Source organism: Euleptes europaea, chromosome 6, assembly GCF_029931775.1.
Source record: "Euleptes europaea isolate rEulEur1 chromosome 6, rEulEur1.hap1, whole genome shotgun sequence".
NCBI lineage: Eukaryota > Metazoa > Chordata > Lepidosauria > Squamata > Sphaerodactylidae > Euleptes > Euleptes europaea.
Window position 1 is genome coordinate 27,564,331 of NC_079317.1, and position 13,846 is coordinate 27,578,176.

A 13,846-nucleotide genomic window follows, 5' to 3' on the forward strand; every position below is an offset into this window, starting at 1 on the left:
TACAGATGTAACATAGTTGATAATTTAGGAGAGTAGAGAACAGTTAGCAGCCAAGTTTGGATCCTTGAGGTGAGTATTGGTCTTCCCTCATTCTCAGGAATCTTCTCTCAGAAACCACAGATGTTTCACTCATTTTCCTGAGGAGACAGATGCAGTCTCTTCCTCACGTTAGCCAACTTTATCCCCCAAAGACTGGTTTTGAGACTTCCATAGTCTTCTGAGACTGGTTCTCTCCCAACTAAAACTGTGGAGATGCAAACCCAGTCTCTACACCAGGGGCGGGGAACGTCAGGCCCAGGGGCTGTTTAAGGCCCGCAAAATCATTTGGTCTGGCCCTTCGTGGGTCCTGGCAGATCTCTAGCTCAGAAGGATCTAAGACTGGTGATCTGCCCCCTCCTGCAGTCAGGAATAACTTCTATTCAAGGCAGATGTGAGTTTGTTTTGCCGAGAAAAGGAACCTTTCCCCCCCCTTGCAGAAGAGTCATTAGCTATGGAGCTGCTAGTACCACCCAAGAAACTGTGTTAACCCTTTCCCACCTGGGCCATGGAAAAAGTATTCCCTCTGTACTACAAGAGGGCTGGTGGTAGAAGTGGCGACAATGGAGGGGTTAAAGGTGGAAGGGCCAGAATGCGCGCTGGGGGGGGGGGAGAGTTCTTAGCCAGTGTGTCTTCATTTTATCCCTGCACGCGGAGGTAGCAGGAGCCGGCTGTAGAATCCAGCCCCAACCATGCAGAGCAGGAGCAACTCTGGTGTGCGGCTGGATGGCTATGCCCGGCTGATGCAACAGACCTTCCTGTGCCACCAGGTGGGCGAGTGTGCCATCAGTTGGATGCCTACCTGCTTGCCCAAGCGGGGGGAGTCATCTGGGGCAGCTGCCTGCCTGGGGCTTGATTGGCAATTTTTAAGTTGATAATTTTGTATGGCCCACAAATGATGTTATAAATATCCAAATGGTCCTTGGCGGAAAAAAGGTTCCCCACCCCTGCTCTACACATTCACCAGCTGAGGCTGCTTACATATATGGCAAACTCAGAGACAGCATCCCTCCTGCCTCTCTTTCTCTGAAGGTTCAGACCCTGTCTGCATGAGCTGACAGTAAAACAGCTTTTTCTCTCTTGCTCCCCCCCCCCCCCGGCTCCTCTAGCTCTTCCGGGGGTTTCTGATTGGCTATTAGCTGCTCTGCTCACACACCCAAGAGGACTAAAGAGGATTGGTATGTTGCAGAAAGGGGCAAGACCTTTGCCTATCCATCTACAAGAGACCAAGAAAAAAAATTAATATTCAAAATGACTCAAGCACTGGACAAGACCATAGTATATGAAAAAGTGTACTAATAAACATCTTACATTTCGAACAAGAATTATTTTCAGAAATATCTGATTTATAAAACTTAACAGGTAGCCAGTAGACTCAGAGCATAATTCTTTTTGATCAATTGCAATCTTAAGTCCAATGATATTGGTTTCACAGTTATAAGGAGATAAGAAAGGCCCTACTGGATCAGACCAAGGCCCATCAAGTCCAGCAGTCTGTTCACACAGTGGCCAACTAGGTGCCTCTAGAAAGCCCTCAAACAAGACAGTTTTACGTAATTCATTCAAGAGTGATAATAGGACCACAGGGATGCCTTTTTTCCCTAAATTGAAAAGCCCCCAATGCTGTAGCCTTCATTGTGACTTAAGCTCAAAGCAACATGTGCCCCTGGTATTCTTCCACGCAGCAGCACATAACATTATTTACCAAGGCACATTGCACCTTTGGCTGAGCAGGCTTTTGTTAGACCGTGTGACCATAAATGCTGATCGCACGACACAGTTCATGCCACACACTGTGCCGTCTCTGGTAAGTGGAAGACGATGTGTCCCCCAGCATAAGTAACAGCACTTTAGCTGACAAGGGAGTCATGGTCTGTCTGGCTAGTCTAGCTGTCAGTTAAGCCAAGTTTCGCTCCAGTGGGTAAATAAACAAATGTTCTCTGCACTCTTAGATTCTGCTGCATAAACCACTAATTTCACCCAATAAAGCTGGAAAGGAAAGAGTACAGGCGTACCTTATTTTATTGCATTTCGCTTTATCACGCTTCTCAGATATTGTGTTTTTGAGCAAGTCTGTCAGCGCTATTTTTTTCAACAGCATATGCTCACTTCGTGTCTCTGTCACATTTTCGGTAATTCTCACAATATTTCAAACATTTTCATTATTACTACAGTACTTTTTAAAGACATAATGCTATTGCACACTTAATTAACTACTGAATAGTGTAAACATAACTTTTATATGCAATGGAAACCAAAAACTTCATGTATCTCACTTTATTGCAATATTCGCTTTATTGCGATGGTCAGGAATCGAACCCGCAATATCTGAGGTACGCTTGGAACACATCCTTTCCTTTCCCCTGCCACTCACTTGTGCGATTATATTACTTTCTTTCCCATCTGCTCCTTTCCCTTTCTGTTTAATTTACATCAACAGCTAGCACTGAGCAATGGTTAAGAGTATGGCCTGTGTCCCAGATTCAAATCTCACCTCACTAGTGAATTCAATAGTTGCATTTGGATTACGCATTTATTTATTTATATCCTGCTTTTCTCCCCAGTTGGGACTCAAAGCGGCTTAGAATATCTCCCCTCCATTCTCTCACATCAACAATCCTGTGGAGTAGGCCAGGCTGAGAGTTTGTGACGGGCCTAAGGTAATCCAGCAAGCTTCCATGGTAGTAGTGGGGATTTGAACCTGTGTCTCTGCCACTGTATCCATTATACCATGCTGGCTCTCGTAAGCTGGTTTTAGGAAAGCCTGTATTTGCTAAGCTGCAAGACCAAAACAGGTCTAGAGTTGCATCCGGCTCAAATATTCTTCTGATGTAAGAGAGGAGAGTGACCTTGCCTGATTCCCCTCCTTACCTCACCTCCTATCCCCTTATGGCATTTTATCCACAAGAATCCTGTCACGCTCAGTATCAGCTTTTTCGCGTGGTCTTAGGGTGCTGTGCTTACATGTGAAAACATTCCACATGGCCCTTTGCACAAACCTGTAACATGAATTGTTTTATGCGCCTGATGCACACACTGCCAAGTCACTGTTTGCTGATATGCTGAACACTAATGGGATGATCTGTATGGCAAGTGTGGTCAAATATGACATGATGCTCATTGAATGATAACTAAGAGAAGTACTTTACCTAGACCCTGGATCACATTCTGCCAGGCCTATGGTTGAGGACAGCAATGGTTCTTTACATCAGCTGGCCTTCTAACCACTCACCTATCTTCCATCTATTATGCACATTCCTGGTCTCCCATTATCACCTACTAAAGTTATTATGATCAATGAATGTTCCAGTGCCACAGTGGAAGCATTGGACTACTGGTGGGGGTGGCTGGGTTCTGTCTCCTCCCCCCGACTACTATCTGTTTGGCGAACTCAATCAGAAGGAACATTGTAAATGGCACCATAGGTTTAAATTTAGCTGTTGATTCGGTTCGGCCCGAACTGAAAATCAGCCGAATTCCCCCTGATTCGGTGGTTTTTAGTTCGGGAGGAACCGAACTCAAAACTGGCGGGCAACCGGGGGGGCCGAATTCAGCGAGTTCGGGAGTTCGCGAATAAATTCGGCAAATTCGGGGCCGTCAGTAAGCAGCATAACCGTCAGTAAGCAGCATTCTCCTCCCCCGGCCAATCGGTGGCCAAGCTGGGTCTTCTTCTGGCCAATCAGTCAGGATTGAGTACTGGAGGAATCAGCTGATGTGCGGCCTGGCCAGGGAGAGAGAGCAAGAGAGTGAAATCCTCGTGTGTGTGTGTGGGGGGTGCTTGTGCACATTCGCTCCTTTCTGTGGCTGCAGGGGGCGTATTTTTTGGGGTACAGACACAAAAATTTCACTGGAGCTTCAGATGAAGCTTCTTAAGATACCCCCCAAGTTTTGTAAACATTGGGTCAGGGGGTCCCGAGATATGGGCTCCCCCCTTTTTCTTTCCATGGCTGCAGGGGGCGCATTTTTGGGGGTACAGACCCCAAACTTTCACTGGAGCTTCAGATGAAGCTTCTTAAGATACCCCCCAAGTTTTGTAAACATTGGGTCAGGGGGTCTCAAGATATGGGCTCTCCCCCTTTTCCCTCCCCCCCTTTTCCATTTATGTGGCTGCAGGGAGCGCTTTTTTGGGGATATAGCCCCCAAAATTTTAGCATAGCTTCAGACAATTATTCTTAAGATACTACCCAAGTTTTGTAAAGATGGGTTCAGTGGGGGCTGAAATATCGCCTCCCCCCTTTTCTCTTTCCATGGCTGCAGGGGGCACATTTTTGGGGGTGCAGATCCCAAACTTTGAGCGGAGTTTCAGACCAGTGTTCTTAAGATACCCCCCAAGTTTTGTGAACATTGGGTCAGGGGGTCCTGAGATATGGGCTTTCCCCTTTCCCCTTTCCCCTATTGGGATGAATGGATCAGCCGATCCTGTGCATCTTCTCCAGAGCAAAACCTCCCGTGCCTAATTGGAATCATCTTGGATTACAAGTCCTCTTCAGCCCCTCTTGATGGAACAGAAGACAGCCACAGTAAGACCCCTTTGGGGGCTTTAATCTATAATTTTTCTCCTGTGTATGCGTGCGTGTGTGGGGGAAAGCAGAGTCTGTGTGTGTGTGTGTGGAGGGAGCAGTTTCTGTGGGTGGGGTGGGGAAGCCAAAGGGGGCTTTCGTCGGTTCTGCCTGGGGTGTGTGTTCCCCCTCGAGTCTCTCGCTCCCTGGTTTGAGGGGGGAGGTTTCAGTTGTGTGTTGCAAAGGTGTTGTTTAACAAGGTTGTGTTGTTTTGCAGTTGTTTTGCAGTTGTTTTGCAGTTGCTTTGCAAATTTCTCAGCTGTTGTCGGGGCTGGGAGCTTTGTGCGTGGGCAGCAAGCTCTGCTGAGAGATGCACATTAAGGGTGGGGGGACCCCTTTCAGGGCCCATATCTCATCCCCCCCGACCCAATCTTTACAAAACTTGGGGAGTCTTTCAATAAACGTCCTTTGAAGCTCTGCCGAAAGTTTGGGACCTCTAACCCCAAAAATGCCCCCCCAGAGCCGCGGAAAGGCGCGATTGTGTTTTTAATGGCTTTATTCGGCCGAATTTTTCCCCGAACTTTGAATTCCTGCCGAATTGAACGGATCCGAAGTGGGGGAGTTCGGACTTCGGCATATCCCGAATCTGAACGGGCTGAATTTGGCCGAACTATACCGAATTTTTTTTAATTCAACAGCCCTATAATATAGTATAATTGTATTTTATTCTGTTTTATAGGAATGAATTTTAATCCTTTATATTGTTTTATATGAATGGATTTTAATGGTTTGTATTTTCAACTGTTGTAAGCTGCCCTGAGCCCCACTTAAGTGGGGGAGTGGGTGGGGTAGAAATTGCATAATTTTAAAAAAAATATGTTTCTGCTACCAGTGCCCCCCTTACAATATGGGGTTAGTAATGTATTAAATGTTTAGTAGAGTTTTTAATGGTTGTGTCTTATAGTTTTGTTTATTGTCTTAGATGTAAGACAATCCCTGTCTCTTTGGAGTGATAGTATTATACGCTTTCTAAATAAATGATCCCTGCCCGTCAGGGGTCATATATTAAATGTGATGATGTTACAGTGCTAATAGCCAGTCAGGTTTCGTCGCATGTTAATGTCAGTGAGTGAAAAGGAAGGATTTGGAATGAATCTTTACTGGGCTGTTTTAAGGGTTATTTAGACAATGTATGCAACAACTCTGATTACTTGAAATGTGCTATATAAATCTTGTTGATATTATTATTATTATTAACAACAACAACAAACTGTACAGAAGATAATGTTCTGAGAAATATCCATTCGGATGCGTGTACTGTCAAGTTCCCCACAGCTATTTGCATTGCAATTTTCATTTTAGGCTTACCTCCAACTGTGCAGTATTTGATGACAGGGCATTTTGCTGACTAATTTTGCTGTCCATTTCTTTGCAGCGGGCCATTATCGCTACTAATGCTGGAGTCAATCCTGTAGGAACCTTTTCTAATAGCAGCAGCCACTGGGACCTTGGAAGTGCCTTTTTCTTTGCTGGAACTGTCATCACCACAATAGGTATACATTTATGTCGAATTTAAGGTAGATGAAGACATTGAATGCTAAGGAGTCACATCCAGTTTCTTGGATTTCAGAAGAGTACTGCTCTTTGGAGGCTAAAGCTCTCTCATCTTATTTCCTATGCTCTTCCTATTTTATATAGTGGTTTGATAGCTATAGGGCCCTAGCTGCTGAGCAGCAAGCCCCTATGGAGCTTTCTTTCTTTTTCTTTCGCTTATTGCTAGTGCACTTGTGTAGAAAGCAAGTGCGCCACACCTCCTGGCTTTCTTTATTTACAAGCTGAGGAAAACAGCAGGTCAGAAAAGCAAGGCTACTCGGCCTCTACGGCTCTAACACTGGGCTTGTTCCTTGTTCCATATCTTTCTGTCTTGTGGCTGATGTCAGATGACTGTGATGCCGTGTTATTGCAGTTTAATGGATTCCCGAGTCTGAAGGACACTGTACTAGACCTTAACTCAAACCCTCATCCTCCTAGAATCCTGTTACTATTAATAGTACAGACGGCATTGCTGAGGTGCTGGTTAGCCTTCATGGGCTGAGGATCAACTTGCTCTGCAGCAAAGATCAGCATCTAAAACCGATTTTGTGTGTCCACAGGTTCAAATTACTAGTCTGCTATGAAAGCTCACTCGGTGATCTAGGGCCAATTGCATACTTTCAGCCTCACCTACCTCACAGGGTTGTTGAGGATAAAAAGGAGGAGAGGAGGATGATATAAGCTTCTTTGGGCCCCACTGCAGAGAAAGGCAGGTATAATTTAAGAAAATTAATAATAAATATAGTCGAAGATGGGAGGCAGCTGTGGTGAATAGCTGAGAAGGAGAAAATGAGGCAGGGAAAGGGAAGAGGATATGGGGGTTGCCATGAGGAGAGAAAGGGAAAATGATGTGGGGAGGGAGATACAGGGGAAAGTGAAGTGCCCCCACAAATCCTTGAGGGTTCCCTACCATACAAGTGGGCGTGGTGCAGCAGATGGCACCATGCTAGGGCTGCCAGCTCTGGGTTAGGAAATACCTGGAGATTTTGGGGGTGGAGCCTAAGGAGAGCAGAGTTTGAGGAGGGGAGGGACTTCAATAGAGTATAAAGCCATAGAATCCACCTTCCAAAGTGGTCGTTTTCTCCAGGTGAATTATTCTCTGTGATAGCAGGAGATCTCCAGCCACTACCTGGAGGTTGGCAACTCTATACCACACAACGGGGCTGTAGTTTACCAAGGTAGACAGTACTGGTGTGGGGGGGAGCTGAAGAGAAGCAGATAAAGATAAGGTTGGCTGTTGGGTGGGAAGGAGAGAAGGGTCAGAAAACTGAGAGATGCTGTGGGGGCTTTCAGAGAAGGAAAAGGGGGAATAGTGGGGGACAGGGAAATGAGATGCCCCCCGCAAGGCCTTGTGAGTTCCCACTTGTGCAAATTTAAATATCTCAATTAAAATTCCCATTCAAATAATTAGAGATAAAATCTGTAGACATCTGAACCTTCAAGCCAATGTGGCGCATAGGATTGTAGCTTCAGTCATAAACAGGACTCTAGTTTCATGTGATCTCTTGTCATAACTGTTAGTGATCACAAATTGGTGGACTGTGAGGAACTGCAAGGAGGAACATATCTCTGGGCCATTTCTCCCTGACCTTTATGTTTAGGGTTGCCCGGTTGTGGCGGCAATTGCCCACCAATCAACCAAGATGCCCAACCACCAGCTGATGGCCGGCGGGAGGAAGCAGAAAGGGGGGAACGATCCCCCGTGCACTCCCGAGAAGGCTCCAGCCTCCTGTTCCATGCTGCAAGCCCAATCAAGCTTGTGACATGCGCTCTGAGCACGCGCACAGCAGGGCTATGAAACCGGAGGTGGAGTGGGGAGCATGCAAGACTCCCTCCACCCAGCCCCACCCAACGGAAGTTCCTGCCCAAGGTAAGTGGGGACCTGGCAACCCGATTTATGTTCCCCCTCCAGGATACCATAATCTCTTATGGGCATAAGCCGCCACAATCAACATGGATGCTGGCGCAGCCCTGGGATGCAAGCTCGGCTTCCTGCCGGCACATCTCCGCGCACCAGCATCCCGGGGGGCGTTCCTAGAGCATTCTGGGGACAGAACAGCCTTTAGGTGGCTTCTTAACCCTTTTTCAGGCTGGAAATTCCCCCTTTGTCCTTACTTACTTGCAAGTAAGGGCAGCTTTCTGCCTTTGGGGGTGTGTGAATCCTCCAGCCACCACTGCAGCCCCTTTCCTCGGGAATGGGCTGCCTGCTGTTAAGTTTGGCAACCCCAAATTGTAGTGTTAAATCTCCAGATTTTGTAGTATATGTGAAATAATCTAGATAGCAATTATTCTTCAGTTTTTCCCTCAGTTTTAAATAATTCATTCTTGGTCTGATCTGTGTACACTTGTGCATGTTTCTAGCACTAAAGTACATTTTTATTGCCAGACTAGAAACCACTAAAATGAAATGGGTTTTAATGGAATAGATACTGTAATTATCTGAACTTTGTGGTACCAGTAACATAACTACACTTCATTTCTTCTTTTTTTAACAACAGCAAAAAAATCTGCATAGTGGATAAATAAGATCTAATCTAGGCTACAGTTCATTGATTTCAGTAGACTTCCACTGGTGTAAAATTGTCTACTCTTTTGCGTAGAAAATAGGGAGTATTTGCAATGTCCAGTCTAGAAGTTTATTTGTTTACTTTGTTTATACCCCACCTTTCTTCCCGATGAGGACCCAAAACGGCTTACATCATACTCCTCTCCTCCATTTTACCCTCACAACAATCTTGTGAGGTAGGTTTGGCTGAGAGTATGTGATTATCCTAACAACAATCATCCCAGACCATTTAGGCCTTTAAAGGTCAATTCCAGAACCTTGATCTGTCACTCAATCTGGAGCCAGTGCTACCGAATGATACCTATTCAGGATTGTAAATTAGAAGCTAGATGTGCCAAAGCTAATTTTTTTGTGTGTGTGTTTGTGTGGTCTGGTATTCTTAAGTGAAGTCAGTCATCGGTATAACTGCCACTGGTTTATTTTGTACTTTTTAATAGTGGTTGGTTTTTAATTGAGCATCAGCTGCTATGTGGACCCAATGAATCGAAAATTGGGGCTATAATAAACGATAATGCTTAGAAAAAGCTTGCAGGTAACAAAATGAAATGCTTATTGCAACAACTGTGGGGAAGTTATCAGAGCCTTAATGGCAAGCAAGACCTGCAGTGGTCTCTATTAGAGCTATAATGGTTTTGTTCAAAGGAAAGCCCCCAAGGGGCTGTATCTCAGTGGCAGAGCACAGGCTTTGCATACAGAAGGTATTTTTGTACAAGGAATAGGGTTGAAGTAAAATAGGAATGGTTCAGGAATGGCTTTTATATAGAGAACAGGGTTGTGCTTTATTGACCAGTTTATTGCATCTTATTTTGACTGCATGCTATTCTCATTCCTGTAATCAGTGCTTTTTTAGAGTTTTTTTTTTTAAAGGCACCAGTACTCATATATAAAATTGCACTAATTTCCCCCCTCAGGATTTGGGAAAGACCTCCCAAAAGGTGCTGGTACTCAGTACTGGTGAGTACTGCCACAAAAAACAAATGCCCTGTTTATAATCCACATTTTGCATACCAGGTATGCTTCTTTTTTAACATGTTTTCTAATTTTGTAACCATCCTTTTTTCTCAGAAAGAAAGGCGGACTATATTTAAAGTAAGTAAATAAGTAAGTAAATAAATCTCTGCCATCTGCAGTGAAATGATCCCATCAATAGGGGAGGAAAACATCTTTCTCTGCCTGGGATCCTGGAGAGCCACTTGGAAGCCATAGCAGACAGTAAAAGAAGAAGAAGAGTTGGTTTTTATATGCTGACTTTCTCAACCACTTAAGGGAGACTCAAACAGGCTTACAATCATCTTCCCTTCCTCTCCCCATAACAGACACCCTGTGAGGTAGGTGGGGCTGAGAGAGCTCTAACAGAGCTGTAACTTGCCCAAGGTCACCCAGCTGGCTTCTCCTGTAGGAGTGCGGAAACAAATCCTGTTCACCAGATTAGCATCTGCTGCTCATGTGGAAGAGTGGGAAATCAAACCCAGTTCTCCAGATCAGATTCCACTGCCCCAAACCACCACTCTTAACCTATACACCATGCTGGCTGTTCTAGGTGAAGCAATGGTCTGTCTTGGTAAAATACAGCTTTGTATGTTCATATTTAAAAGAATGGGAAAGTATTCTGAAGTGCCTTCTTGCCAGAGTCCATTAAAATAAGCCTTTTTAACAAATACTGGAAAATTGCCTAAAATCCCATGAACAGATCTGTAAGGGATGAAACTTGGTGTAATAAGTAAAAAAACAGCCAGTGTAATTCAGAACTCAGACCTGAAAATGAGGTTAGCCGGGTGATTCATCCTCCCATCGGAAACCAATTCAGAGTCCATATATGGAGCAGCAGTGATTGAATGACAGAGCCAGACATTTTTGCTAGCTTTCTTTCAGTGAGATCTGCTTTCTGCTACATTGACCAAAGAAGTGTGCATTTAATCAATTATCAAGTTTGATTAGGAACCCAGTTCCATGAAGAAATAGTAGAATTGTGGGGTAGGTGGGTTTTAAGGATAATTACATTCTGAGCTACTGTGAATTCTGTCCAAAACGAGGGCCAGAGAATCACCTATCTGAAAGTGCTTTGTACAGTGGCACATGCAATTAGAGGTTTGTTCGCACTAACTTATTCCTGAAGATTTGGAAGCAGCTAATGCTGACTGAATAAGATCCTGAGTGGAGTTACTGAACCACAACCCCATGTAGTTAGGGGGAAATATATTGAACACACATGAAGCTACCTTACACTGACTCAGACCCTTGGTCCATTAAAGTTAGTACTGTCTACTCAGACTGGCAGGAAGTTTCCAGTAGAGATCTTTCACATCTACTACTACCTGATCTAGTTACCTGGAGATTCTGGGGATTGAACGTGGGACCTTCTGCATGCCAAGCAGATGCTCTACCACTGAACCACAGCCTCCCCCCACCCCAGTATTGTGTGTAATATTTCTGTAATGTTCTGTGGGATATATGAAGAAATATAGTATGGAACATCTAGTCTGCTGGCTAGGAGAATGGTGATTTCTCACTTGGGGAAAAGCCCATATGAGTCGTTTTATCATCAGCTGCAGCCCTGAAAATCTGCAAGTTGGGGAAAGCCATGTTTCATGGTAGAGTAGGAGACTATCTCTTTAACAGAGCACACATAACACCCACCCCATAAGGACAGATTTACAAGGGCTACAGCAGTCCTTCTGGCTCGGGTGGGTTGGAGACCTAGCTAGTAGATGTTTTCATGAGTTAGCAGCCCTTTTTGGGTGTACAATTGACTCCGGAAAGATCAGGATGGATGGCACAGGAACCATGGAGGAAAACCAGCCCCATTGGCACCAAACCTATGTTAGATGTGACCTCTTCCTGTTACGTAACTTCGTCTCAGGTGCTACTGACACTTGGGGAAGCAGCCATCTGGAGAATCGCTGGCAGCCCTTACTAGGGTGGTTTCTTTGTTGTTCATTTGACTAGTGCATTTTGGAGAGCACTTAAGTAAACAAATATCTGAGCGCTACCACACATTTCTATGTTATTCAGTGCACAGAGAAGTGCCCATAACTGTTCAAGAAACTCCAGACACTGTTGCAGGGCATGCAGTGCAGTAGAAGTAAGAGGAACCTGAACAAAGGATTTTAAAAAATTATTACAGTTGTGTGAATAGTCACACGAACACAGGAAGCTGCCAGCCCTTTGGACTGTATTGTCTACTTGGACTGGCATCAACTCTATGGAGTCTACTAGGTTGAGGTCTTTCACATCACCTACTGCCTGATCTTTTTAACTGGGGACGCCAGGGATTCAGTCTGGGGCCTTTGGCATGAAAAGCTGATGCTCTACCACTGAGCCACTGCCCCTCCCTTGCTGTGAGTCTCTGAGTAGAAGACAGTAGGAGGCCCTTCTGTGCACTAAAATGGCTTCTGATCAAAATAATTTGCTGAAATTTATTCTCACTGTGGGAATGATTGAATGTTTGGCTGGTAACAGGTGCGACGTCATCTGTGGGTATTGTCATAACATAGATCTTGAACTGCTCAATGTGAAAGTGGGTTGAATGCCCCCTGTGTTCTTGAGTCTGCTGCCATCATGCTGACAAATAGACTAGCAAATGATGACCAAGTCACTCTGAAGGACTTTCCACACATTACTCTTTTAGGCATACTCTTACAAGTGTGTGATTATACATATAAAGTATTTATATAAAGTATTTATATATAATGCATTAAATTGGTATTTGAAAATTGGTATTTGAAAATACAGGTATGATTGACAGACAGCATTTCTGCAGACAGCCTGAAATGTCTTCCCAATTCCATTCTTGGGGTTCCCTCTCCTCCAGGAACAGGATTTCAGGGGGCATTTTTGGTTGCTGTGGAGGGGGGAGCTGAGAAAGTCCCTATCCATGGTAGGTGACTTTGCACCTGTGGAAACCCTCTGCTCTGATCCAGACAGTTTAGTGGTGGGTTCCTGTTGATGTACACTAGGTGGTAAACCTGGTTTTGTTGCTGCGTCATACGTGAAACAGCTTTCAGTGGTTGCTCACATATCTTTAAAACATGCTGTAGCGGCAGTGCCACCAACTGTGTTTTTGTTTATCAGCCAAAACTGGCATTGAAGTTGAACTTCTGTGTAGATGTACCTCGTGTTGGAAGCAGAAACCCAGGCTGTATCACTCAGGTGTCAGGTGAACATAAAGTTGCCCTTGCATGCTTGTTTGCTTGGGGGCTGTTTCCAGCACCACAAGGGAAATGATGTGGCTGAAAGTTTCATATGTCAAGTAATCCAAGAAGATGTGAGGAACCTGTATATATGTGTGTGTGCGCGTGAGTGTGTGTGTAAGAGAGCTCTTTTTTTTTCTACACCTGCATGGTTGTTTGGTTTCTTTCTTTCCTTTCCATATCTCTGTAGCTGAGAGATCATAGTGATGGTTTTTTTTTTTTTTTTGTCTCAACAGGGTATGGAAACATTGCTCCAAGCACAGAAGGTGGAAAAATCTTCTGCATTTTGTACGCCATCTTTGGGATCCCGCTCTTTGGCTTTCTGCTAGCTGGCATTGGAGACCAACTGGGGACCATCTTTGGGAAGAGTATTGCGCGAGTGGAAAAGGTTTTTCGAGTAAGATTGAAATGGCTTAATGTGTTTTTAGTCTTGAGTCCTCATGGCAGGGCAGATACAGTCTGGCATGGTGAAGCACTTAGAGACATTGTATATTTAATAAATATGCCTTGCAAGTGTGGGGAAATTAACACACCACTCTATTTCTTGTTTATTAAGGGTGCATTCATCAGAACACTTTCCTTGGAGTAAGCCCAATTGAATAAAATGGGACTTTCTTCTGGGTAGACCTGCTTAGGATTGCTCCCTAGGCAACTATATATATCTGAGATCTAGTGGATCTGTGGAAATAAATGATATCTCGTGAAATAAAATGTGCTGGAAAGTCCAGTTATTTTGTGCTGTTTCTACTATAATTCGTCAGAAGTATATTTGAGATGGAGAAAGAAATTAACAAGGCAGCCAAAGGAGAAAATGTTGTGCTAATGGGTGACTTCAACTGTCCTTGCATCCATTAGAAAGAAAATGGAATATGACAACATTTTTGGATAAAATAAATAATTATGCCTTAGAATAGTAATGGCACAATCCTAAGGCTGGTCAGTAAGCTGCTTAGGATAGCAAC

At 44.4% G+C, this 13,846-nt stretch overlaps 1 protein-coding gene across 1 annotated transcript in view; it reads left to right on the forward strand.

The window, feature by feature from the left end:
- KCNK10 (potassium two pore domain channel subfamily K member 10) overlaps positions 1-13,846 on the forward strand; it is an 81,474-nt gene that overhangs the window by 44,637 nt on the left and 22,991 nt on the right. The window contains exons 3-4 of the mRNA XM_056851344.1: positions 5,971-6,088; positions 13,121-13,281. Coding sequence (XP_056707322.1) covers positions 5,971-6,088; positions 13,121-13,281 — 279 coding nt within the window. The remainder of the gene's footprint in view (positions 1-5,970; positions 6,089-13,120; positions 13,282-13,846) is intronic.